The sequence below is a fragment of the Monopterus albus genome, unplaced genomic scaffold, assembly GCF_001952655.1.
Source record: "Monopterus albus unplaced genomic scaffold, M_albus_1.0 scaffold21.1, whole genome shotgun sequence".
Taxonomy (NCBI): domain Eukaryota; kingdom Metazoa; phylum Chordata; class Actinopteri; order Synbranchiformes; family Synbranchidae; genus Monopterus; species Monopterus albus.
Window position 1 is genome coordinate 2,858,511 of NW_018127901.1, and position 24,763 is coordinate 2,883,273.

Below are 24,763 nucleotides of genomic sequence, written 5' to 3' on the forward strand. Positions count from 1 at the left end.
CCCACCAAGAGCCGGGGTCTGTCGGAGGTTTCTTCTGTTAAAGGGAGTTTTTCCTCCCCACTGTCGCCAAGTGCTTGCTCAAGGGGGATTTGTTGGGTTTTCCCTATATAATAATATTGATAACAGTAAGGTCTAGACCTTAGTTTGTAAAGTGTCCTGAGATGACTTTTGTTGTGATTTGGCGCTATACAAATAAAATTTGATTTGATTTGATTTGATTTGATTCTACCTAGTTTAAATAGCAGGCACCATCTAATATGAGCTGTATCACATGAAAGCTTGTGACCCATAAGTTCAGAAATGTTGAATGGTCATGAATTGAAAAAAATTAAACACGTTTTATTGATTTTTAACAGTTTATCTTTTGCTGTGTTTGGATCAGCTTTTTGAGGGTTAACTAAATGTGTGCATTCCGGCCTCTTCGAAATATGTAACTAAAATGCTGTCCATATTAAAAATGTCGTCTTATATGGTACTCTAACATTTGGGTGGAGGTATCTGCTAAAAACATGCAACCAACTGGTTCATATATGGCTAATTTCAGCAGGCTATCTATAGTATTAAGTTTCATGATACTGCATAAGAGCCCTGAATGGTACCTTGTACTGCAGTGCTTGAGTCACTAAAGATTGAGAGGTATTGTAATTGGATACAGGCTTATGTCCACACATGACCATTTAAAACCATGCTGATAATCCCTTCTCTTCTCTTTTCTTGTTAAACAGCACTGAGGGATTCCACTGTTGTCTGGAGACAGCACAAGAACCTCAACAGGTACGTTGTATTTTTTTTAAATGAAAGAATCTATTAGATCTGTGGCACTCAGTTGTCAAGTTTTACATCATTATCATAACACTGTTGATGAGTTTTTATGTGAAGTACCTTGGACAATTTAGGGCACTGGGACAACAACGAAATGCTAGAATAAACAGAAAATCACAGGAAAGTATTACATGAAGTGGCCTGATGTGATAACACCACCCACCACTGCACTAGCAGGTTTAATGTATAACTAAAGCAGTTACCAGTCATGTTATATGAAGTGCTAGCAGAGACATACACATTTTTAAGGCCAACATGTCAAAGTGGCTGTAGACAGTTAAATTCACAAACTATTGTCCCCCTGTCTCTGTAGCTCCTGAGATTTTTATCCTCTTTTAGTGCATTGTTTTGGTTTTACCACACATTTACTTTCTGATTCAGGCTCAGTACTGTCATCGGCCTCTTTTCCAGCTGATGGCAGTTTTCAGCAAACAACCCACTGTACAGGTCAAACACCAAAGCACAGACATCAGTGATAACCTGGTGAAGTTAGTGAAACCAGTGGCAGATGCTTTTCTCAGGAGCTGGTGGAGACCAAACCAGAGCTAAAAGTTAAAGCTAAAACTTGGACTCATTTCTTTTTTGTTTTTACTTGTGTGGATTTGCTCAGCCTCGAAGTCTCCATAAATAATTAATACAGTCTTAATGTGAAGGTTTTTGCTGTTAGGTCAGTTTAAGTTAAATGCCATGCTACAGGCCACTTCCTGGGGATTTACTGAATGAATAGGCACTTTTTCCAACCAGACTTTTCTCACTTTGAATTTGAATAGCTAACCATCCAGCCCCAAGCATTATAATCGGTTTCAAACTTCTCCCTATCAGCAGCAGCAGCCATGGTGGACCCAGCAGCAGCAGAGCAGTTCCTCGATGCCAACCCGCAATTCGCCAAGCAGTACTACGACTTCAACTTCCGGCCTAAGGTCATCTCAGACCTGCTGGACAATAACCGTAAGACAGCGGTGGATATCAGCAAGTTCCATGACCTGACAATGGTGGAGGAGAGCGAGATCCTTTTTGACCTGGTGCGGGACATCCAGGACAACCTGCAGATGGAGAAATCTGTCTTCAACTTGATGAAACACCTCAGCTTCATGATGAGGGCCGACCGCATGAGTCTTTTCATGTACCGGCAGAGGAACGGTGTGGCTGAGCTGGCAACAAGGTTACTGAGGATTTCTTTTAAAGGGGAACTTCACCAGTTTTCAACAAGGTTTTAATAAACATAAAATTGGTAGTATATCAAATTCCTTATACAGAATTTTCATGAAAAAAAAAACATCATTTTGCGTCACCCGGCAGATTCTTACAAGAGTCTGAACCGGTGTTTCCATGTACAGGAAGAATGGAGCGATACGCTGCTGATTCTGTAATTATTAGAACCTTGTTAAAAATTGGTGAAATTACCCTTTAAAGCTTAAAACTAGACTTTTCTGTTTTAACATTAACACAAGAGATGATCACTGAAACAGAGATTATGTATTCATGTCAAACATGGCATGAAGATGGCATTTTGTCACCGTGAACTGCACATGACTATATGTTGGTCTTATGAAAAGTCGGCAGCAACAGTTAAGCCTGGGAAGCTACAGTCTTCTGACCAAACATCAGTTAAATAAATGGGAACTAGGAGAATAGTATTTGTTCTGTCTTGTAGTAAATGTAGAAGCTGCCAGCCCCAGCTGTTGGAGTTTTGAGAGGAACATTAGCATGTCCTCTCTTAATGACTGACTTGTCCAAATGGCAACGCCTGGAGATCACCTGTTTGAGTTATAAGAAATCAGTCAAGAAAACAATCTACCATAGTTGTATGGTGCATTATTATATTGTAATTTTCCTCTTTACCTTCAGGTTATTTAATGTCCATAAAGATGCCGTGTTTGATGACTGCCTGGTGCCACCGGACAGTGAGATTGTGTACCCGTTGGATATTGGCCTTGTGGGCCAAGTGGCCTCCACCAAGAAGATGGTCAACGTTCCCAACGTGTCTCAGGTAGATGCATATTAATTGTGTGTGGGGTTAATGTTCACTCACACTGTGGTACAAATGCCTACATCTGATTCTGATATAGCCATTAATATGACATAGTGATGGAAGATGTACTTGGATTGTTTACTTAAGTAAAAGTACAAAAGTATTTCTATGCAGAAGTAAATGGGTTTATACACATCTCACAAACTCTTGCAGCTGAGACTTTTTTTCCTAACAAAATAAAGTCCTACGTGATAGTTTAAGGATCAGTTTATACTAAAAGTACCAAAAGTGAAAGTACAAATTATGCAGAATGGCACATCTCACACTAATGTAGCTTACCTCATATTGTATATTATATTGGATTATAATTATTAAGATAAGATAATAAAGCTGATTTTGATTCTAATGTTATATTGTCATTGTAACACGTACAATGAAATTTTAGAGTGACCTCCAGTCGGTACAGCAATAAGAAAAACCAAACAAAAAAAACATATGAAATAAAACCATATGAAAACATAACCGCTAAATAAACAGACCTCTGCATGTACTGCATGTCACATAAACAATACTAGGCACACTTCATGCTTTACCAGTTTAAAAGACATTTCAGTTCCGTTCATTGCACTCAAGTGTCAAAATGCTGAGCCCTAGTTCCAGATTTCATGCCAACTCTAAACAGGTTCTTAATTGCTACTTACAGAAAACTAAAAATAACCAGAGGTTACTGGTTTGGTTGCACAGGCACATTGGGAAATAATAAAACTGATGCAAGACGGACGGTTCCAGCAGCAACAACAAGCTGCCATAACAGTGCCAGCACTAACATGCAGACTACCTCTGCTCCTGAGCATGGCAGGGTCCTGCCTAACCAACAAATAAGAAAAACAATATATTTGATACAACAAATCAGTTGCGACCTGCGATGGATTGGCGACCTGTCCAGGGTGTATCCCGCCTTCGCCCGATTGCCGGCCAGGATTGGCTCCGGCCCTCCCCGTGACCCCGTTCGGGGATTAAGCGGTAGAAAATGAATGAATGAATGAATCAGTTACGACTGAACAAACCTATGTGGAATTAAACCTTGAAAATTAGAACATTATGGAGCAACCTGGTGACAGTTCCAGATATCTCTTCAGTCAAGTGTGAACACAAAATACCAAAAATACTTGGAACCTGTGCAAACTATTCAAAATTTAAAGTGACTGTGAACAGTATTTTTACAATGAAATGTTATTTAAATCACAAATGTGAAAACAATGCAATAACATGAAAAAATGTTATAGTGAGTTCCAGTTTATTGTTGAACTGTTCGATCCACAACAAGTGAAGAAAACTCTACATTTTTTTTGCCCATGCTTGAGGTATTGACAGACAGCCATGATAACATCCGCTAGCAGCACAATGACCATCAGCTTTGGCCGCCTTCGTGTCTGGGAGAAAATATAACGTCTGCACGTAACGTAGTCAGTCAGATACTAGGATGTTGTCCTGTAGATGTAGCCTCAGGGAGGGCACATCACAATGATCTAATACGACTTCACTCCAAAGATATGCACACGGGTTGGCTCAAATTTTGGTATCCACATTTCTGTCCTCCTGTCCTGTCACTGGTAGGGACATGTCCCTGCCATCCATATGCAAAACTACAGTCTTGATATTTACCTCTGAAATGTAGTGAAGTTGAAGTAAGAAATAGCAGAAAATGGAAATACTCCAGTAATGTACAGATACTTCAGTTGTACTTGATAATTCTACCTGTACAACACTTGAATAAATGTACTTAGTTACTTTATACTACTGATACCATGATACTTGTTCATTTATTCATATACAGTCTTTCCTCACATCCATTTAACTGACCTGTAAATGGTAAAATATGGTAACTACTTTTTATTGTTTTTTGCTTTTACCTCCTTAAAGAGCCCGTGGAATGCTTTTCTCTGTTTTCTGACTTTTCTACAATGTTACAGTGATGAATTATCATCTTAAACGTGACTGAAACCTCAAAAAACGAGATGTACCTATGATGTTGTATTTCTATGCAGAAGTAAATGGGTTTATACACATCTCACAAACTCTTGCAGGTGAGACTTTTTTTCTAACAAAATAAAGTCCTACGTGATGGTTTAAGGATCTCCTTGAATAGTCAATCTCCAGGCCATTGCATGTTCATGTCAGCTTGCCTGACATCCACCGGTGCCATAGTAAAAGCAAAATTTTCGACTGTGCCCGGTTATGTGGATATGTTTTCCCTTCTCCTGCTGCACTGTGACCAGAGGATGTGGAGAAAAATACAGGGCCTGATGTTACTGCATGTCGGGGAATGTTCCTGTACAGGGACTCGCTGTTTTAATTGGTCGGGTCTAACCTACAAGTAGCCAGCCAGTGAAGCCCCCCCCCACGGCGGTTAGTGATCAGCTAATCAATACCAGATTCCCCTGGAGCACAGTGCCTTTGTTTTGACCGCCTGAGGCCAGTGTATCTGCCACATGTGATGTGTTGCTGGTTAGTGAGAGGATTCTAATGATCCCTGATGTTATTGTGCATGTTCACAAACTGTCCTCTTGTTTTTAGGAAGAAGTTCTCGGGTTTTATTGTACTGAAATAATTACTGACTATTTGGAGTTATGATGGGTGCAAAGCTAATCTAGAGGTACCCAAGATTAAACATTAAATGGCTGGAAATGATCATGCCAATGGCACTCTAAATTAAATGCATTAACATCTACAGTAACATCTAGATAAAACAAACCAAGAAATAAATAAGCCAGGAGGAGTATTTTTGTCGCCCTGTTTACTTTGTGTAAAGAAGGTCTTCCTTCAGTTACTCCTGCATGAATATATTTTTTAAGGTACATCAGTGTTTCTTTAAAGTGTATACTTATACATCAATACTTACTGGGGGCAGATATTTTTATAAGACCCCAGTGGGAGGGAAACCTTGTGTACTGTAGGTATCATGTCCTACTCAATCACTTACCACTGCTGGGTCCTTAAATCAGTCCCGATCCAGCACAGATCTGTGGCCAGGAAATAAAGTTTTCAAAGAATGGAATCAAAAAGCCGGTTTGTCGATCTAAAGTTGCAGGTTCCCAGGGAACAAACCTTTCTGTAAAAATGAAACTATTTCTATAAATACTGCTTATTGCTCAGTAAACATTTTATTTGTACGGTGATAAAACCAGTCTACTGCTGGTGTCCGTCTGACCACAAGAGGGTGACCTGACACCACAGTGTCTCTGCCACTAATTCCTTCCAACCAAAGCCTGCTCAATCTCATTATAGCTGATGCCTCTGACATTTGAAAATACCTGGTAAGCTTATTCCCATGTACTCTTCAAGTCTGTCATGCTGCTGGAGGTCCACTACCTTCAATTCCACCCCCTCCTGTCACCCATACTTGTACCAACTGTTACTGTGACATTTACACTTAAGGCACCAGCCCACTCCATATAACCGATGAATTACAAGTGCTCCTCTGCATCAGTTCATGTTTTCATGGGAGATTAGGAAGCTCATCTGCTGATGTATGAACAAAACAGACCCAGCTTGATCGATTCTGTTTGTTTTTTACCATTTCTGCTACCAGGCCAGCCTGTTGTGCCTTCACTGTGAGTCACCACAGAACAACCACTGTGCTGTTCAAAACCTCCATCAGTCACACTGCAGCCTTACACCAACACATGGAAGCACAACAGGAAATGTGCAAACTGCAACAATATCAAAGCCTCCAAGCCTCGGTCTCCCCAGTTGCATAGAAGGAACAGCTAATGTTTCCATATAATTGGATGGCTTTATGATGCTAATGCACTGTGGATGGCCTTTCAGACTAATGCACACACTGGGAATCACTGTCCTCCGTTTGCATCTCAGCCCAACCCAGTGCAGCCGGTGAACCAGTTTGGTTTCTTGTGTGCAGGTAGAAGATGTGATTCTGTACTTTCTCTGTACAGTGTCATAACTCTGATTCTTTGTTAAGGTGTGGTTACTGGAGGCATGTGCATGTGTGGAAGGTTAATCTGTCCTGAATTAGACTGATCCCACATTATGCCCAGAGGTCACACAGGTCCTGAGACATTTTCATAGACTCAGCACTACAACACACCTTTAATCTATTGTTACATTCTATTGTTTCACTTTCATATTTTTATTCATTAGAACAGAAACACCCTGAAATCCACTTAATGTGTCATAAACATTACATTGACCAGGGAGGAAGTTTATTGTTTGAGTTTATATACATTTATTATTACACATTTGATGTTCCACATTTCAGGGAAGTGAGACAATTTTCATCTTAGCGCTCATTAGTCCTTTATATTTAACAAACTGTTGTATACTTATTAATCTAGTTCAAATCGAGGTCTCTGACACCAGTTGACTTTGACATATTACAGATTTAATCAGAAGTTGTAGAGGCTTTTTTTAGTTTCTCATATACATGTATATGAGTTTCTTACTTATATGGCCAGAAGTGCATTCAGATAATACAGTGCATATAAATGTATAAGTCTGTATTTTTCTATATCCAAATACAACTTGCATTCAGATTCTAATGTAAAGCTGCTGGGCAAAGGTCATGACAAAGCTTCAACTAAAGAAGACCTTTAGGGGGTCAGAGGTCACCCAGTAATAAGCTGTCAACCTGCCCAGGTTGATCCAGGATCAGGTAGTGGTTTTTCTGTTTTGTTTCCCACACTACTGTCACACTTAAGACTATATGTGGGACATTTCTCCTCTGGCACCCACATGGACCCTAAGCAAGAACTTAATTCACATATGCGTTGGGCCGAATTTAAGACATTAATACATGAAATACAAGAAATTATCTTCTGGATTACGATCTATGTTCCGACTCTCACCTATGGTCATGAGCTTTGGGTCATGACCGAAAGGGCAAGATCCTGGATACAGGTGGCCGAAATGAGCTTCCTCCACAGGGTGGCCGGGCGCACCCTTAGAGAAAGGGTGAGGAGCTCGGTCACCCGGGAGGGGCTCAGAGTAGAACCGCTGCTCCTCCACATTGAGAGGAGCCAGCTGAGATGGCTCAGGCATCTGTTTCGGATGCCTCCTGCGCGCCTTCCTAGGGAGGTGTTCCGGGCATGTCCCACCGGGAGGAGGCCCTGGGGAAGACCCAGGACACGCTGGAGGGACTATGTCTCTCGGCTGGCCTGGGAACGCCTCAGCATTCCCCCGGAGGAGCTGGAGGAAGTGTCTGGAGAGAGGGAAGTCTGGGCATCTTTGCTTAGACTGCTGCCCCTGCGACCTGGTTCCGGATAAGCGGAGGAAAATGGATGGATGGATCTTCTGGATTAGTTTGAGGTACAGGCTGAGCGCTGCTGAAATCTCATTACTGCTGCTTAAACAGATGCACAAATTAAAAAAAATAGAAGGTGAAAAGAACGACAACGGGTTTTTATTTCATAGGAACATGTACTTTATTACACTGTGTCTCACACAGAAGTGCATTAAGACAAGTTAAAACCTTTTTGCATATCCACGATATGCATGTGCAGCTGGGTAGGAGGGGAGCCCTTGAGTTGTTCATTCTCTGCTTTGCACGTGGCAGTGGTACTGTTAGGTCTCTGAGAAAGGAGGCTGAAAGATGGAGATATTGTAAATGTGATCTTATGGGTCTTCTCGTGTGGGTGAGTGTGAGGTTGGTAAAGAGGCTAAATAAGCAGTAGTACTTTTTGCCCTTAAAAATAAATGGTGTGCCTCTCTGGCTCACTGATTCCTAATTTGTGTATTTCTTTTCAACCTTATTCAAACCAGGAGATAAGAGCTGAACAAAAGCCTAGACCTTCCCTTGCCCAGATCAGGACTGTCACCAGTTCCCAGGGTCGCTCTCTTCAGGCTTTTGTTCCTTTTTGGCAGTTACCGATCCTCTCTCCCTTTGTTTCACCCCCAGAGGAATGGAAGTGATGATCCTTGCTGCACAGGAGGGGCAGTAGGTGGAGTGTAGCAGAGAAGACCTTGACTGTGTGGAAAATGAAAAGTCTGTGCTAGCAGCGTTTATGATTGCGAGTGGTTTGTTAATCAAGGCTGACTGGAAATTGTGAAAGGTGCAGAGGCAAATGGCAGGGGAATGAAATGCAACCAACTCCCCTCTGTGTCTCTGTTTTCTCCTCATAGAGCCCATATTACAATGACTTTGTGGACAAGCTAACGGAGTATCAGACCAAGAACATCCTCGCTATCCCCATCATGAACGGTAAAGACATGGTGGCGGTCATGATGGCTGTCAACAAGTTGGACGGGTCATGCTTCACTGCCAAGGATGAAGAGGTAACATCTACTGCTGCCAGCTGTGGAAATTCACCCTCAGCATTTCTAGTTTTTGTTTGTTTGCTGGGTTTTTGCCTCAGACTTCCCACTGCCTGCAGTACCAGCTGTTGCACAAATTGCCTAAACTCAGCTGATATATTGCAACACAAATCTAAAGCCTTCCTAATCATAACTAACAAGACCATTCTTTTAACTTGCTGAAAGCTAAAATGAGGACATTTCTCAGCCAAGAGAAAGCTGCCACAGAACATCTGTGGGTGCAGAGGGCCAGGCCGCTGGGATAAACTGAACATGTCTTCCTGCCAAAGCTATGAAAATGTGATGTGAATTATGTTTGCCCAATGTCAGATGTATAAGTTTTAAAATCGTTACCAAAGGATGCAGTCACATTACATTACATTAATTGCTGCTTCTGAATTTTATTGCTATTGGCTGTAATCAGCAACTTCTAAGCAAACGTTGTGGCTGCCCTCAGTAGAATACAAGCCAAATGCCACACAGTAATTATACATTTTCACTGTCAACAAAGCAAGAGGATTAAATTATAGGCTTATGTTTTGGTTAAATATGAGAATATCAGTAATGACATTTGGCAGCTTTTGACTTGAAAATGAGATAATGCCTTTTGAAAAATGTAACTGATGACTCTGTTTTCTTCCAGACCCTGAACAAGTACCTGAACTTTGCCAACCTGGTCCTGAGAGTTTTCCACCTGAACTACCTACACAACTGTGAGACCAGGAGGGGACAGGCGAGGCCATATAAGACGTAGCACTTGATATGCAATACTTATTTATTTAGGATCTGAATTAGACTTGTTCTGTTTTAAAATTTAATGTCATTTAATTCTGGGTTAACACTTTAGCTGAAAATGTCTCGACCAGGATAACACTTCTTAAAAGCTTGATTACGTGATTTGTGATACTAAATAAGGATGAAAAGAGCCACATAGTGTATTCAGTCATATTGCCAAAGCAGCAAAAACCAGAGGAAGGGAACAAAAACTGGAGAAGTGGCAGCGAGAGAGACCGAGATTCCATGTTAAACTGTACTATGTTCTATTCGGTGGTGCAGGTGCTGCTGTGGTCGGCCAGCAAGGTGTTTGAAGAGCTGACAGACATAGAGAGGCAGTTCCACAAGGCCTTGTACACAGTCCGAGCTTTCCTCAACTGTGACCGTTACTCTGTGGGGCTGCTGGACATGACCAAGACCAAGGTGGGTTACCATAGATATACCCCTAGAGTCAGGAACAAGCTGTAAAACAATGAATCCGGAGGTCTGCAAACAGTGCACTCATCCCCTGAGTGTAGATACCAGACTGTGCTACACAGTTGAACATGTTCAGGTTACAGATGGCACAGCAGTGTTGCCTCAAATTGCCACAAATGCTCAGGTTTAAGAAGTAGTTCACTTGAATAAAGGTTAATTTAAGTAGTCAAAACCAGTTACAGTAGACCTCTTTGTAAAAGCAGATCAGTAAGAACAATAAGCAACATTTGGGCTTTTATTGTGGTCTAAAGAGAGTATGATATAAAATGTATAATTGGCAGATTATGCAGTATTTGAGCCACAAAACAACTAAAATAAACTTTTGCACAGTTTACACTCAGTGCATCAGTTGCTGTGTACTTAGGCTATGCTGTTTCTGCTTGTTCTCCTTATCTTTTGGGAATAGACATTTTCACAAAGTCCTCTGGGGTTTCTTTGTCTAATCTGCATGATTTGGTCATCTTGATTTAGTTTTTTTTTTTGCTTTTTATGTTGACAATAAAATTTATACTTCAAACCACCTATTGGTCAGTATCGTTACATCCCTGTTTATTTGTGATAACTAACACATTGTCATAAATACTACTTACTGGCTGTGGCTGTCACCTAATTACAAGCAGCTGCCATTTGATTCCTAACACCTGCTATTTAAGAACCACCATTTGTTGTCTGCCTGCACAGATGGCTGTCTGGTAACAACACTGGACTTCATGAATGAAGCACTTAAGAATAAACAAAACTAGTAGCTCAGCATTGAGTGATTCTTCTGTCTCTGTCTGTGTGTGTCCGTAGGAGTTCTTTGACCTCTGGCCTGTTCTGATGGGAGATGTCCCACCGTATGATGGACCAAAAACTCCTGACGGCAGGGTGAGGAAATGGCTGACCAGTGCTACTAGAACTACAGCTACTGCTACCACCATCTTGGTAGAACAGTGTCAGGGGTTTGACAACCGAGCCGACCCGGCTAGTCTAGTATCACCACCAGGCCAAAATGTCTGCTTGACTATCACTTATCCACGAGAGAGGTTTGTGGCAGGAAGCGTGTCGAGTGTTTTTGGCCCACAGAGGCTGAATTGTCTTTCTGTAGCAGTTCTCTGGCCTGTCTTCTAGCATCACCATCAAGCCAAATTTTCCAAGATATCAAAAGTAGTTGTAGTATTGCCACCTGACCCCTGTTGAGCAGATGTGTTCTCCCAGGGCTATGAAACTGTTGGTTTTGCTGCATAATGGTTTTTCTCTAGCACCATCCTCACCACAAGCTTGAGATTTTCAGCCTCGGGGTAAGTGTGGTGTTGCCTTGCGTAGACTGCTAGCGTGCAACATGGAGTCCTTGGTGCTAGGCATAATCAGATGACCAAGTGAGAGATTCCATTTCAAATCCTGCTGCAATGAAATTACTGATAAAAAGTGGATGCTGAATGTAAGGACTTTGCCTCAATACAACATTTCAGCCAATCGCGTCTTGATGAACCGGCTCAGTTGAAGGTGGAGTTCGTCCCCACTTGGCGCTGGATGGAAGCAGGGCCGACTGAACCCGAGTTAGAATGATTACCGTCTGCTGTTATGGAATGAAAATGTTAATGTTAGTGGGAATGGAGGCCAACCTGTGCCCATCTGGCTCCGTAATGATAAAAGTGGGCTGAATTAGTAACTTTGACAGCTAAATACAGTAAATGACAATTAAGCGGTCTTTCATAATCCAGAGTTGATAGCCATGTTATATGACCAGTGATACCCTATAAATGACCTGCCCTGGGAGCTGTGAGGATCCACACTGACTGACTTTTTGTGTTGTTTCTTCTCCAGGAAATTATCTTCTACAAAGTGATTGACTACATTCTTCATGGTAAAGAGGACATCAAAGTCATACCGTGAGTCAGAACAGAGATTTAGTTTGAGGTGTTTGGACAGTGGTTATCATTGCTAACAAGGGACACACAGCCATATTGGAAAAGAGATGACAACAGCATACTAATGCAGCTCTTCTTCCCTGACCCAATTGTGATCTGCATTTTAGGGATCTTTTCTTATCTCCTATACAACATGGCCTCTCTTGTAAATATTAATAACCACTGTCCAAGCATTTATCTGCAGACTAATCCTGACAGTCTCACCTGTGTAAACTGAAAGCTGTTGCTGTTTAATTTTCTTCACATCACATAATATTTATGCACCATGGTGGAGTTAAATTAATATTAACACTTAATAAAGAATTAATTTACATCTTTGTTTACCTCTAGGAATCCCCCAGCAGATCACTGGGCCCTGGTTAGCGGTTTACCAGCCTACGTAGCCGAAACTGGACTGGTCAGTGACAAGTTGGCTCTGAGATTTTAAATAGATCTGTGCCATTGTTATGAAATGAGCATAAACTCTCAAATCCGGGAATATTCCTACACCATGACTGGTCATTTGGCTGCATTTGACACAGCCTTTTACATGTTTCTCCCCTGATAACATTACATGAATTAACTTTTAAAGAGCAAAAAATAAAACCCCACAGACTTGCGTCCTTCCTTGAAGGTCAGACTACATCCTGCTACAATATATGTTAGCCTAATAAGCTGTCGACGGTAAAATATTTGTTTCCTTTCGTAAGTCTAACATTGGTTCAGATGTGCCATGCAGCTGTGCAAACACTAGCTCCTCACAGAGGAGCAATATGATGTTCAAAGCAGCTTTAGGCAGATGTCTGTCTGCGTCTTTCGTTGTAGGAAAGCTGTGTAGTGTTAATGGCCATCAAACTGTGCATTAAGCTGTAGAAACACATTCCATCATTCTTCCTCCTCAAATTTGTGGATGTATAACTTTTCTGCTGCCAGAAATGTTTTCTAAGGTTACTGTGAGGAAAGTCAGCTCTCAAGGCCATAAATTCAGATGTGGGCAAGAGGAATAATGAGATTTAAATTTAGAGCATCTAGGTGTCATATTTATATTCTCATCTTAAAACAAGTTAGTGAAGAACCTTTTGGCAGATCAGTGAGTGTAGCTGGATTCAACCAAGCTCGTGTCCTCATGTCTCACTCTGACTCTGTGGGAGCAGCTTTCTTTTCTGCTTTACAGGAGTCCTTGTAAAAGCAGGGTCCTCAAGAAAATCTTTGTTTTAAAATATCCTCATTGGAAGCTATAGGTGGTCAGAGGAGCAGAACACATCTGAGCCTTATTACACACTTGTCAGTGTGCACGCCACTGTGGAAATGAAAAGTGTTTGGCAACACGCTGCTATGATATATAATTGTAATTTCTGCAGCAGTTGTAATTAATCACAGTGTGCTTTTTTTCCAACCTGCTGAGCCTGCCGTCACTCGTCTGTCCATCCCTCTGCCCTCCTCCTTTCCTGTCCTTTCTTTGTCTTTGCTACTTGTCGTTTTTCAACTCTACATCATCTTTTCTCGCTCATCTTCTCCATTCTAGCTCTTGTATATCATGTAAAAACATCATTCTTCCACAGAGCCACCTTTTCATAAATTAAGACTTCAGATTGACGGTAATAGTTTTGGATGTGACACAAGAGGTTTAGAATGGATCGACTGTGTAGCAGTGAAACTTTGTCAGGTCCTGATGATGATCACGGTGATGATCATAACATATGAGCGTGCGGTCCTTCAGGCCAAGAAGCTGAAGGTGGAGTTTTTCACATCTTTCCCTCCTCACTCAAGCCATTTTCAGGATCTTATTCCTTCCAAAGCTGACCTTCTCCACTTGCTGTAATTCTCGTCACATATTACTGAGAATTATTATGGGCTAATTTAATGTGTCTTTCTTACCTAAAACTAGGATAAACACCCCTCACATATGTAGCATCGTTTACCAAATGCCATCCTCAACTCACTTCTGTTTTCTTATTTCTCGTTTTCAACAGATTTGTAACATCATGAATGCAGCTGAGGATGAATTTTTTAGCTTCCAGGTAAGATGGCAGCAGCTTTTAACAATTCTAAGCAGCAGAGTTTGATTCTATATTCTAATCTTTTTGTGTCAGAGACCACAAACACAACAAGTCACTCAGCTGCAATAATAGTTTGAGATAAAACACACAGGACAACATAAAACCAATAAGACAAGTGTTGTATAATAAAATTGTCAGGTAAAATATGAAGACTGGTTTTTCATCAGGTCAGCTGTATGCTCTTAAAACACCTAAGGGACTGAAGACAATCAGCTTAATTTGGTCCCAGAGATGATTTCTGTTTGCTGTATGAACTGTGAGTCATTGTAATTGGGTCATTTCCATGTGATAACTTTATAAATCAAAGATGTCAGGCGTGCTCTCTGATATAGATGTGATGTGGAAGGCATCCTACTGTAGATGATTGTGTTTACAGACCAGTGAAAAGCTGCAGTTAAAGTACACTGTATAACTGATTTATGAAAGAAGGTACAGCAGCAAAAAGGTTTTTCTGCTTTAAAATTAAAACTTAGTTTAAGCTTAAAGTTTCTAAAGCTTAACCTCCAGTTTCATATTCATATCTTTTCCTTTACACCAGTTATTATAGAACAGTTTAGCTTATCTTTAATGAGCATTATGTATGACAACAATATAAAATATAGCTGAGAGTATACAATATGTAGATATAATGTATGAGAAAATTAATCTACAATATATAATGGCCTCAGATGTACCACAGCAGACCACTGGGAATGATTCTGCTGTATAGTTGTAAGTGATATGTTCCATATTCTCTGCTCTCCTTAGTTAAAATTGGTTTCCTGAGGGCACTAAAGCTTTCATTGTATTTTCCTTAATGATACTTGGTTTCTGATACACTGGTTCATACCTGGATCCGGATTCACTGCTGCTTACAGTTTGACTGAATATTGACTTGAAAATGCACTGCATCCAAGCATATCCTCTTTCGTTTTTACTTTTATCTAAACGTCTACACTAATGATGCTGAAGTGCAGCATTAGTTCCACAAGTGTCCATTTTGAAAAGTGAGACTTCCAACAATGGCTGCAGCAGGATGTCCAGATTGTAGGAACAGTGAGTGCGTAAACTGATTGTCTGCATATTTCCTCTAGATGTAGAAATCTGTTACTTTTCTGTGAGGTTTCTGCTGTTATGGTGGAAAAATAGTGACATTAGGCAAAAAAAAGGCCCCATATTAAACATGCAGATGAAGTACAGGTACAGTATTTATAGCCTTAGAAATACTGCTTGCTGAACTGTGTGTGTGTTTGTGTATGCACAGAAAGAGCCTCTGGATGAATCCGGCTGGACCATTAAGAACGTCCTGTCTATGCCAATCGTCAACAAGAAAGAAGAGATTGTGGGTGTGGCCACATTTTACAACAGGAAGGATGGGAAACCCTTTGATGAAATGGATGAAACGCTGATGGAGGTATAGGATCTGGGTGTGTGTGTCTGGTAGTAGTCACACTGTTTACATACTTACACTGTGGGGACCTGGGCCTTCCTCATGGGAACAGATGCTGGTCCTCAATATTTAAATCGCTGAATTGTAGGGTGATGACTTGGTAGGTGGGGTAAGGGTAAGGGTCAGTAGTGGTCTCCAGTAAGTCAATGTAAAGTCCCCATGAGGAATGAAAATAAGCATGTTTGTGACAGCACTGAGTCATTGGTTTTTAAATACACTCAGGCCATTCTTAGCATCTCCATTATTTAAGACTGGGCCTGGAGGCTCTTTGCTGAGGTCTCTGTCTGCCTTACTGCTCAGGATTCAGTTACAACACGCATCCTGACAGTTTGAACCTCAACTGTTCTTTCAAATTAAAGTAGTTTTGACATTTTCATATGATTTGCTGTTTGCTGTGCTGCACAAGTGATTTGACCCACTTCAGAAAGCTTTCTGACTTGATGTTTTAGCAAATGGTAACAAACTGTTCCTGAACAAAAGCTGGAACGAGTGGTAGATACATAGTGTGCTTAAGTAGAGCTTGGAGGTGCTTGTAGTTCAGGCAGCAAACAAGCATGAGAGCCTGCAAAGAGGCACATTTGCCTTCTTCTGAGCTTTTGCTTAGTTCTGAAGAGTTGGCTTTTGAGATAAAGTCTGCCTCACATGTGCTCTTATTACTTTTTATGCTTGTTTGCTGACATCTTGTGCAGTTGAGCACACCTCCCTACAATGGTTTATACTTTGCTGCTAACAATGTGCTGTGTATGTTTGAGTAACATGTTGTATTGGAGCTCTATTCACATCGTGGTGGTCCTACTTTGGTTTAAGTGAAAGATCAGAACTTTTTCCACCACTGACATGAAGTGAAATGTTTCTGTAGTGTGTTCTCTCAGGTGTGGACACAAATACAGCAGTTTGCTTGAGCAGCGATGTCCAGTGTAGCTGAACACAAAGTGTCAATTACAGAAACTCAGAGCTGTGTACAATTGTGCATAAAACACAGAATCAGTTAAAGATTTATACTTTTTTTTATGACTTGTATAAATTTGTTTGGCACATCAGCTGGTGTAAATAGGCAGTTAACTTCTCTCTCTCCCTCTCATGTACACACAAATGCCGATGTCCAGTCCCTGGCCCAGTTCCTGGGCTGGTCAGTGCTGAACACAGACACCTACGACAAGATGAACAAGCTGGAGAATAGGAAGGACATCTACCAGGACATGGTGCTGTACCATGTCAAGTGTCGCAAGGATGAAATCCAGAACATACTGGTTAGTAAATAAACAATCCTCCTTGACCTGACCAAAATGTGTTTTTAAGGTTAATACAAACGTTTGAATCGAAACTTCCTTGGATCAAAAACTGTTGATTATGGGCCATGGAAGAAGTTGCATCGAAAAAACTCTTTTTAAAAATAAATTCTGAGCAACTTTTAAATTTTAAGCTAATTTGTTTAATCAAAACATCAACATTAGTAAGTTTAATGTGTGTTCCAGTAGCTTTGCAGTGAGTACCTGTAGCGTTTAGTTGAAATTAAATAAAAAAATAAAAACCACTGCTGGACCACTTTGAGTGGCACAAGGTTTAGATGAAGAATGTATTTTTAATCAGTTAAACACGAGAGGGAAGCAGAAGGCACCAGGGGCTCTGCAGAGCTTTATCCTGTGGATTTGTTTTGTGTGACACAAATGCGAGTCGGTTTCAAACCAGTTGGTTGTTACGGATGATATAAACAGGAGGTGAGTATCATTTATAAACTGAAACAAGCTGTCAGATTTTCCATGAAGCGATTTGTCAGTGGACAGACAGAGAGAACAAAAGGAGATGACCTGGTCTGACTACAGATCAGGACTCAGTTAACTGATGCTGAATAGTTTTATCCAAGGTGAGAGCTGATGATTTGTTTCCCCAGAACACCAGGGAGAGATGGAGGAAGGAACCGGATGAGTGTGAGGAGGAGGAGCTCGAAGAGATTCTGGTAAACAGTAAAACATTTATGTAGCTCGTCTGTGGTGTTCTCTGAGGTTGTTTATGAACAAAACGCCACCATGCTAGAGGAGTAGCCTTATTATATCAGTTCTACAACTCTAATGTGACCTTTTGTGTGTAACTGTGATTATTGATCTCTGTCCACAGTCGGAGGTTTTGCCGGACTCTAAGAAATCTGAGCTCTTCGAGTTTCACTTCTGCGACTTTGAACACAGTGAGCTGGACCTGGTGAAGTGCGGCATCAAGATGTACTATGAACTGAAAGTGGTGGACAAGTTCCACATTCCCAGAGAGGTGGGTAGGGAGGTGGCTGATCTGCATAATGGTCCCTTTTTTTTTTCTGAAAGGGCTGCAAAGTCTAAATGGACTCGGCTGTGCTGTCCGCAAGACGTTAAACAGACAAAATGTTGATTTAGATCAACTTGTATGGAGCCCTGAGTTGGCACTCGAGGCTCTGACAAGGCTCCTAGCCTCAAACAGCTGGATGAAAACAAGCAATCATTATCACAGTTTGAAAAACCCTTTCTGATATCATATTATGAAAGAGAGCTTAAATAAGTTACTATACTTGTTAATTACAGGTAATGTAATGATAACAGAATATCACTTATCGTGATATGATTGTGGGCGTCCTGCGTGGGTTCTCTCCGGGTACTCCAGTGTTAGAAACATTTAACAAGGTGAGACAAAGGATTGCTGAGACTGTTGAAAATTATCAAGGCATCTTTTAATTATTCTTGCAAGAAGGAGCACTACATCAACACTCAAGAAGTCTTTGATAATAATGCTCACAGGAGCAATCTCTGTGAGAGCTACTTATACTATTCATTGCAGTTTTATTGCTCTTTGTTCTGCCAGCCAAGCATTTGTCCCCTCCAGTCATGGGGGTCAGGTCACCATGTGTGTTTTCTTATCAGGAGATTGCCTTTCCTAAAGAGCAAACAACTTTTACAAGCAGTTTCCTGACTTCTTTAAGCTAAAGAGCATCCTTTTACAAAGACTGCACAACATTTGTTCATAGTAAACATTAGTTACACACAAGAAAGAAAGCGATGTCCAGTATTTTTACATCATCCAGCTTCCTCCCACAGTCCAAAGACATGCAGTTTAGGCTGACTGGGTGTGTGTGTGTGTGTGTATGTATGGTGGTTTGTCTACATGTCAGCCCTGTGACAGACTGGTGACCTGTCCAGGGTGGACCCCACCTCTCGCCCAGTGTCAGCTGGGATTGGCTTCAGCCCCCCCGTGACCCTATTCAGGAATAAGCGGTATAGATAATGGATGAAATTCACTACAGATTAAATGAATCTGTGAGAGCAGCGGCAGTTGTTTGCCTGGCATTGCCCGGTTAAGTTTGTGTTGGGAAGGTTGTTACTGAAACAGTGAATTATTCTAAACAAACAGACTCTGTAATACTCAACCATGTGTGCCCACAGGCCTGTACAAATTTACCAGGAGCTAATGGTGCAGTTAAATGAGAAAACAATGTTCAGCATCATTTTGCACTGGCTGTTAATGTTTAATAGTGTTTAACCTGCTTGTGGTCCTCAGGTCCTGGTGAGGTTCATGTATTCGGTGTGTAAAGGTTACAGGAGGATCACCTACCACAACTGGAGACATGGATTCAACGTTGGACAGACCATGTTCACCCTGCTGATGGTCAGACACGCCCACACAGATCAGCTGACTCAGTCTTCCATCCCTCTCTTCCTTCATCCCTCTCTTCTTCTCGAGCACTTCGCCTCCTGTTTCCCTTATTTAGTTCCCCCTCTCTCCAGTAAACCCGCTCTTCTCCTCTTCCTCTTTTCTCCTCATTGTTCATCTCTCCTGTTCCTTCTCCTCCGTTCTTATGTTTTTTGTATCATCACCTAGAATGTACTGGAAACGTGACACTAGTTTGTGTGTAAGTGAGAAAGAGATCAAAGTGTTTAAATGAAAAGTGAGTCAGTGTTGTGTGAAGTGGTCATTAAGAAGAAAACCAGTGGTGTGTCATTAATATGCCAACAAGTGCTAGTATGTCCACAATCGACCGTATAAATAAACCGAGTCTCCTCTCTCTCTGTGTCTGATGTGTGTTTGTCGTCTCAGACAGGCGATCTGAAGCGCTACTACACAGACCTGGAGTGTATGGCCATGGTAACTGCTGGCTTCTGCCACGATATCGACCACAGAGGAACCAACAACCTCTACCAGATGAAGTAAGAGCTACGCATGGAGGAAAGCTGGTGTTTGGTTATGTTGTTAAACCAGCTCTTTTTAACCAGGTCTCTACACAGCCCAGCTGCAGGGACGTCCAGCCCTGGTGTGTCTGCCAGCTAAATTATGCAGAAATTTTGTTTTGTATATTCAGAAAGTTACTTTTAAAAGTAGTTGAAGTAGTTGACATTGAAGGGCATAGTTACAAGACAGCCTTAACTATGAACTCAGTGCTTTAACATAATTAACACATAATTGATTTACAACCTCTACAGCGGTGTCAACAAAAACATCATATAAACAGACTTAAAAGCAGTGGTCAGCGTTTGTACCCAACAAAGTGACCAAAGAGTGTATTTGTGGTTGCGTTAAAGTTGTGGTTGTTAAAATGTTTTAGGCAGTCGTCTCCTGGGATTCATATCAAATGTGAACTATTAGCTGTCTTCTTTCTGTTTTGTTCTCTCAGCCTTATCTTGTGTACTTGTCTATTAACGTTGTCCATCACTCTGAGAGCCACTGTACCACAGTCAAATTCCTTGTGTGTCCAACACACCTGGCCAATAAAGCTGATTCTGATGATGAGGCAGGTCATTGATGCTGAGGTGAAAGGAGACCAGCTGAGCAATACATGTGTAGTCGCAGCTCACAAGTGAATTGTCTTTGTTTCGTGAGAGCGGTCTTTACATGTATGACAGACCCATTTTCAAACTAAATGCAGAGAAAGACTGTAGCTCGTCCGAGGTAAACTGTGAACTGAAGAGAAACTGAGGAAAATTCATATCAATTGGGGAAAAAGTGACTGGAATTGAAACAGATGGAGTAGAGATAAATAGTGTGATGTTTTTAGGAGTATGGTTGTATTTATTGGTGCTGCCATGACCCAGTTTCTTCATGAGTTTCGGTTACATTCATTTAAACCAGTTAGTAATCAAACTGCTCTGCTTTGTCAAAGGACATTCAATTGACTCAAAGTGACAACATTCACTCCTCTTGTGTACAGATGAGCTGGCCTCAGCTCTTTAGGTGAAGGTAACGTCACATACTGAGAACATCAATGAGCTGATATTGACCAGATCCACCTCCAGCTGCTCTGCTCCACCTGCTGATGGATGAACTAATGAGAGCCACTATTAGCTGCGGGGATGCAGCAGGCCAGGCCTGGGTTTAACATGCATGATTTATCAAAGTGTAACCTCCCAGCATGCCGTGTGTGTGTGTGTTTCCAGGTCTGGTCACCCTCTGGCAAAGCTTCATGGCTCCTCCATCCTGGAAAGACACCATCTGGAGTTTGGGAAGACTCTGCTGAGAGATGAAGTATGCTGCAGAAACACAGCCACACGCACTAGGGTTGGACACACTAACTCCTAAACATCTGTACAACATAAGGACATGAAATGCAAAAATCCAACCATGATGAGAAAAAGAGAACAACTGAAGCTGCAGCCTCTGGTTGCACTGCCTTCTGCAACTCAGTGCCAAAGTGTGGTGATGAAAAATGAAATGCTATCTGCCTGTGGGAGCTGCATGTTAAAAGAAAACATGGCGAATAAGATTTTACTCTCCAGTACTGTAGTAAATTCCCATAATTTAGGTTTGAATATAGAAGGAAGATTTAGAATCATGCTTTTCTTCCTGTTACCTGTTTGAGTTTCTCTGTTTTCTCACATCTGTTTCCTGTTTTAGTCCTCACCTCCCCTACACACACCCATGTGTTTTATAACCTACCTGTCATTCCTGTGTTATTTAAAGTGGCTGTCTTAACTTTGTCTTTTGTTTCAGGCACTGAACATTTATCAGAATCTAAACCGCCGTCAGCACGACCTCGTCATCCACCTCATGGATATCGCCATTATCGCCACGGACTTGGCTCTCTACTTCAAGTCAGTTCAACAGCAAGCAAATGCATAAAAGCAGATTTTTTTTTAATCTGTTCATTTATTGTTCTGTCATTTGTTGGGTTCAAATTTCAAGACAGAATAATTACACTTAATTGCTGAGTGGCACATTAGTTCCTTTTTTGTTGTTTTTAGTCAAATTCACATGATAATGCAATTAATGACTTACTGAATTGAATCTGAAAAGACGAGAGTTAATGATTGTATTTAACCAGTTAAAAAGTGGATTATTCAGTTATACATTAGTTAAGCTGAACTTTTGTGTTGATGTGACCAAAGGTGAATGAGACATGGCACATTAATACTAGCTGTGGATTTATCAGAACAGTCGCCCTCACATTAATCGTCTCCGAGCCATCCCTGTACACTCACCTGTGTGTGTTGCTGTTAGTTTGCCAGATCACCTTTGTGTTTCTGTGCAGGAAGAGGACGATGTTCCAAAAGATCGTGGACCAGTCAAAAACCTATGAGAACCGGAACGACTGGACCAAATACATGATGCTGGAGACCACGCGCAAAGAGATTGTCATGTAAGTGGAAACACACCGACAGAGAGGTGCCAACACGTGTATTCAACCCAGTCATTACAGTCATGCTTTGTGTTTCTAGGGCCATGATGATGACTGCTTGTGACCTGTCTGCCATTGCCAAGCCGTGGGAGATTCAGAGCAAAGTACGCACTTCAATCACAAAACCTCTCCACAAGGTCCTCTTCGCGTTTCACAGTAGTAGCTGTAAAATGGCTCTCCAGCCCCTCTAACATCCAGTAATAAGACGCACACTCGTACACAGGCTCCAGGAGAGGAGGGGAACCGCTGACAAAGTAGACAGAGAATGACATTTTGTCAGCGCCGCCATTTCTCTCAGCAGCGTTCAGCAGTGATTTCTGACGGCCTTGTGCATCAAAAGCAACCTGCTGCTTTTCATTCTCCTCAGCACCGCCCAGCAGGCTCAGCATTTTATGTCAGTAAAGTATGTAATATACACATTGCCATTAAAATTGAACACACAGGCATATCAGTATTAGCAGGAAGCATCTCCTTGCTGTTCGACAGGTACCGCTGGAGGGTAATTTTTCACCAGAATTAGTCTGCACTCGACTGGGAACATATGCTCTTTTTCTCTAACACCTGTTTCATATGCTTATGCACAACCAGAACCCAGAGAGTCGGAGAAAATGCATCAGGATTGCGTTCATTAAAAAAAAACAAAAAACGTAATGGTATTTTAAAGCGGATTCTGTATAGTTGAGTTCTTGATGGTCCTCGTAACATCTGTTGATAGAAATCAAAAGAATATAATAGGTTTTTATTCTTGGATAGTTGCTCCCAGCCTGCCCTGGGGTCGGGGGCCCCCTAGGACTTGCTAAATGAATTGGGACATATTGAACGTCATAAGCAGGAGGATTTATTTTTGCATACAAAATCCAGTCTGTTTTGTCAGACCTTTCCTCCAGTATTTTTCTTTGTGTGTGTGTGCATTATAGTTTTTATCTGCTCAGACATCTGTATATTATATATGTTGATCAGAGAAAGGAAAAATTACTGGTTGAACTGGTCCCTGCACCGCTTCATTTTAAAGGGTCACAAGCTAAAAATGTTAGGACCGCTGATCTAGAAAACGAGGAGCACTCTGCTGTTTTGGCCTGCAGCATTAAAGAAAATTTAAAATACATATTTTTCTTAATCTCTCATTCTCGTTCACTCTGTTTCAGGTATAAACACAACAGAAAATAACGCTGACTTTTCCATTAAAAACAGGTTTTTATGGAGAACAAGACTGTCAGTTCTTCAGAAACTCAAGTTCAGACCAGTTTGAACTAATGTGTAGTTTGTGCAGATGAATTTAAAACCCAACCCGTGGGGTCTCATCCTAAACCATGATGCATGATTGATGTGTCTTCAATTGAGTCACATGTTAATGTTAACTGAAGCTCCATGAGTTTTCATCTAAGCTCTTGAATCCAAAGTTCTGCTCATTATTTTCCCGATGGTTTGATTTCACGATTACCTTGTAAATATACTTTTATATATTTATCTATCTTTTATCTATCTTAACTGCATCTAAACTATGAATGTGTGTATATATGTGTGTGTGTGTGTGTGTGTGTGTGTGTATATCGATCGAGAGAAAGAGATTTATAAGTACTTATTTTTATCTTTAGTTTCCTAATTCACATTCCTCCTTCTTTTCTTTGTTCTCTGTCTTATCTTGAGGGTCACGGTTTTAAAGTGGTTTGGCTCTTTCTTAAGAGATAGAACCTTTTCTGTCACTATTGATGAGTCTTCTTCTGATACAGTCCAGCTTACTTCTGGCATTCCACAAGGATCGACCTCGACACCGCTACTTTTTTCCTTATATATCTCACCATTGGCGTCAATTATATCCAGGCATAATGTTCATATTCTTTTCTATGCGGATGACATTCAAATCTATATGCCACTGGTATTGTCTGACCCAAAAGCATTTACTCCATTGTATGACTGTATTCGGGATATTAAAAATTGGCTTGCTCAGAATTTTCTCCACTTCAACGAGAATAAGACGCAATTTATTCTTATCAGTCCCGACCAAGCCACAGGTATATCCAGCTTATGTGCCGCTGCTCCTGCCCCTGCACTTACAGACATGGTAAAAAACCTGGGAATGATATTTGATACGGGTTTTAAGTTTGATAAGCAGATCAGATCCGTTGTTAAGACCAGTTTCTTTTATCTCACACTCTTAACTAAGGTTAAGCCTTTTTTATCTCGGGGAAACTTAGAAAAGGCGATTCATGCTTTTATCACTTCGCGTTTAGATTACTGCAATGCCCTGTACGTTGGTATACCTCAGTCGCTGGTTAGAAAACTCCAGCTGGTCCAAAATGCAGCAGCTCGACTTCTGTCCAACATTCCCAGGCTTGCCCACATTACTCCTGTTCTCCGCACTTTACACTGGCTGCCTGTACATTTTAGGATCGTGTTTAAGAC

The 24,763-nt window shown here is 41.2% G+C and overlaps 1 protein-coding gene across 7 annotated transcripts in view; it reads left to right on the plus strand.

The window, feature by feature from the left end:
* The window catches only part of pde6a (phosphodiesterase 6A, cGMP-specific, rod, alpha), a 76,752-nt gene that overhangs the window by 32,120 nt on the left and 19,869 nt on the right, over positions 1-24,763 (plus strand). For 6 of the 7 annotated variants that reach the window (XM_020594020.1, XM_020594021.1, XM_020594023.1 and 3 more), the window contains 20 exons: positions 726-774; positions 1,645-1,984; positions 2,671-2,812; positions 8,933-9,085; positions 9,747-9,836; positions 10,160-10,300; positions 11,147-11,221; positions 12,161-12,225; positions 12,595-12,661; positions 14,217-14,264; positions 15,547-15,696; positions 16,839-16,982; positions 17,624-17,689; positions 17,848-17,994; positions 19,252-19,359; positions 19,789-19,898; positions 21,123-21,210; positions 21,676-21,776; positions 22,214-22,321; positions 22,401-22,464. In XM_020594020.1, coding sequence (XP_020449676.1) covers positions 1,656-1,984; positions 2,671-2,812; positions 8,933-9,085; positions 9,747-9,836; positions 10,160-10,300; positions 11,147-11,221; positions 12,161-12,225; positions 12,595-12,661; positions 14,217-14,264; positions 15,547-15,696; positions 16,839-16,982; positions 17,624-17,689; positions 17,848-17,994; positions 19,252-19,359; positions 19,789-19,898; positions 21,123-21,210; positions 21,676-21,776; positions 22,214-22,321; positions 22,401-22,464 — 2,196 coding nt within the window. In that variant the 5' untranslated portion in view covers positions 726-774; positions 1,645-1,655. The remainder of the gene's footprint in view (positions 1-725; positions 775-1,644; positions 1,985-2,670; positions 2,813-8,932; positions 9,086-9,746; positions 9,837-10,159; positions 10,301-11,146; positions 11,222-12,160; positions 12,226-12,594; positions 12,662-14,216; positions 14,265-15,546; positions 15,697-16,838; positions 16,983-17,623; positions 17,690-17,847; positions 17,995-19,251; positions 19,360-19,788; positions 19,899-21,122; positions 21,211-21,675; positions 21,777-22,213; positions 22,322-22,400; positions 22,465-24,763) is intronic. The other variant, XM_020594018.1, reaches the window with a different exon arrangement.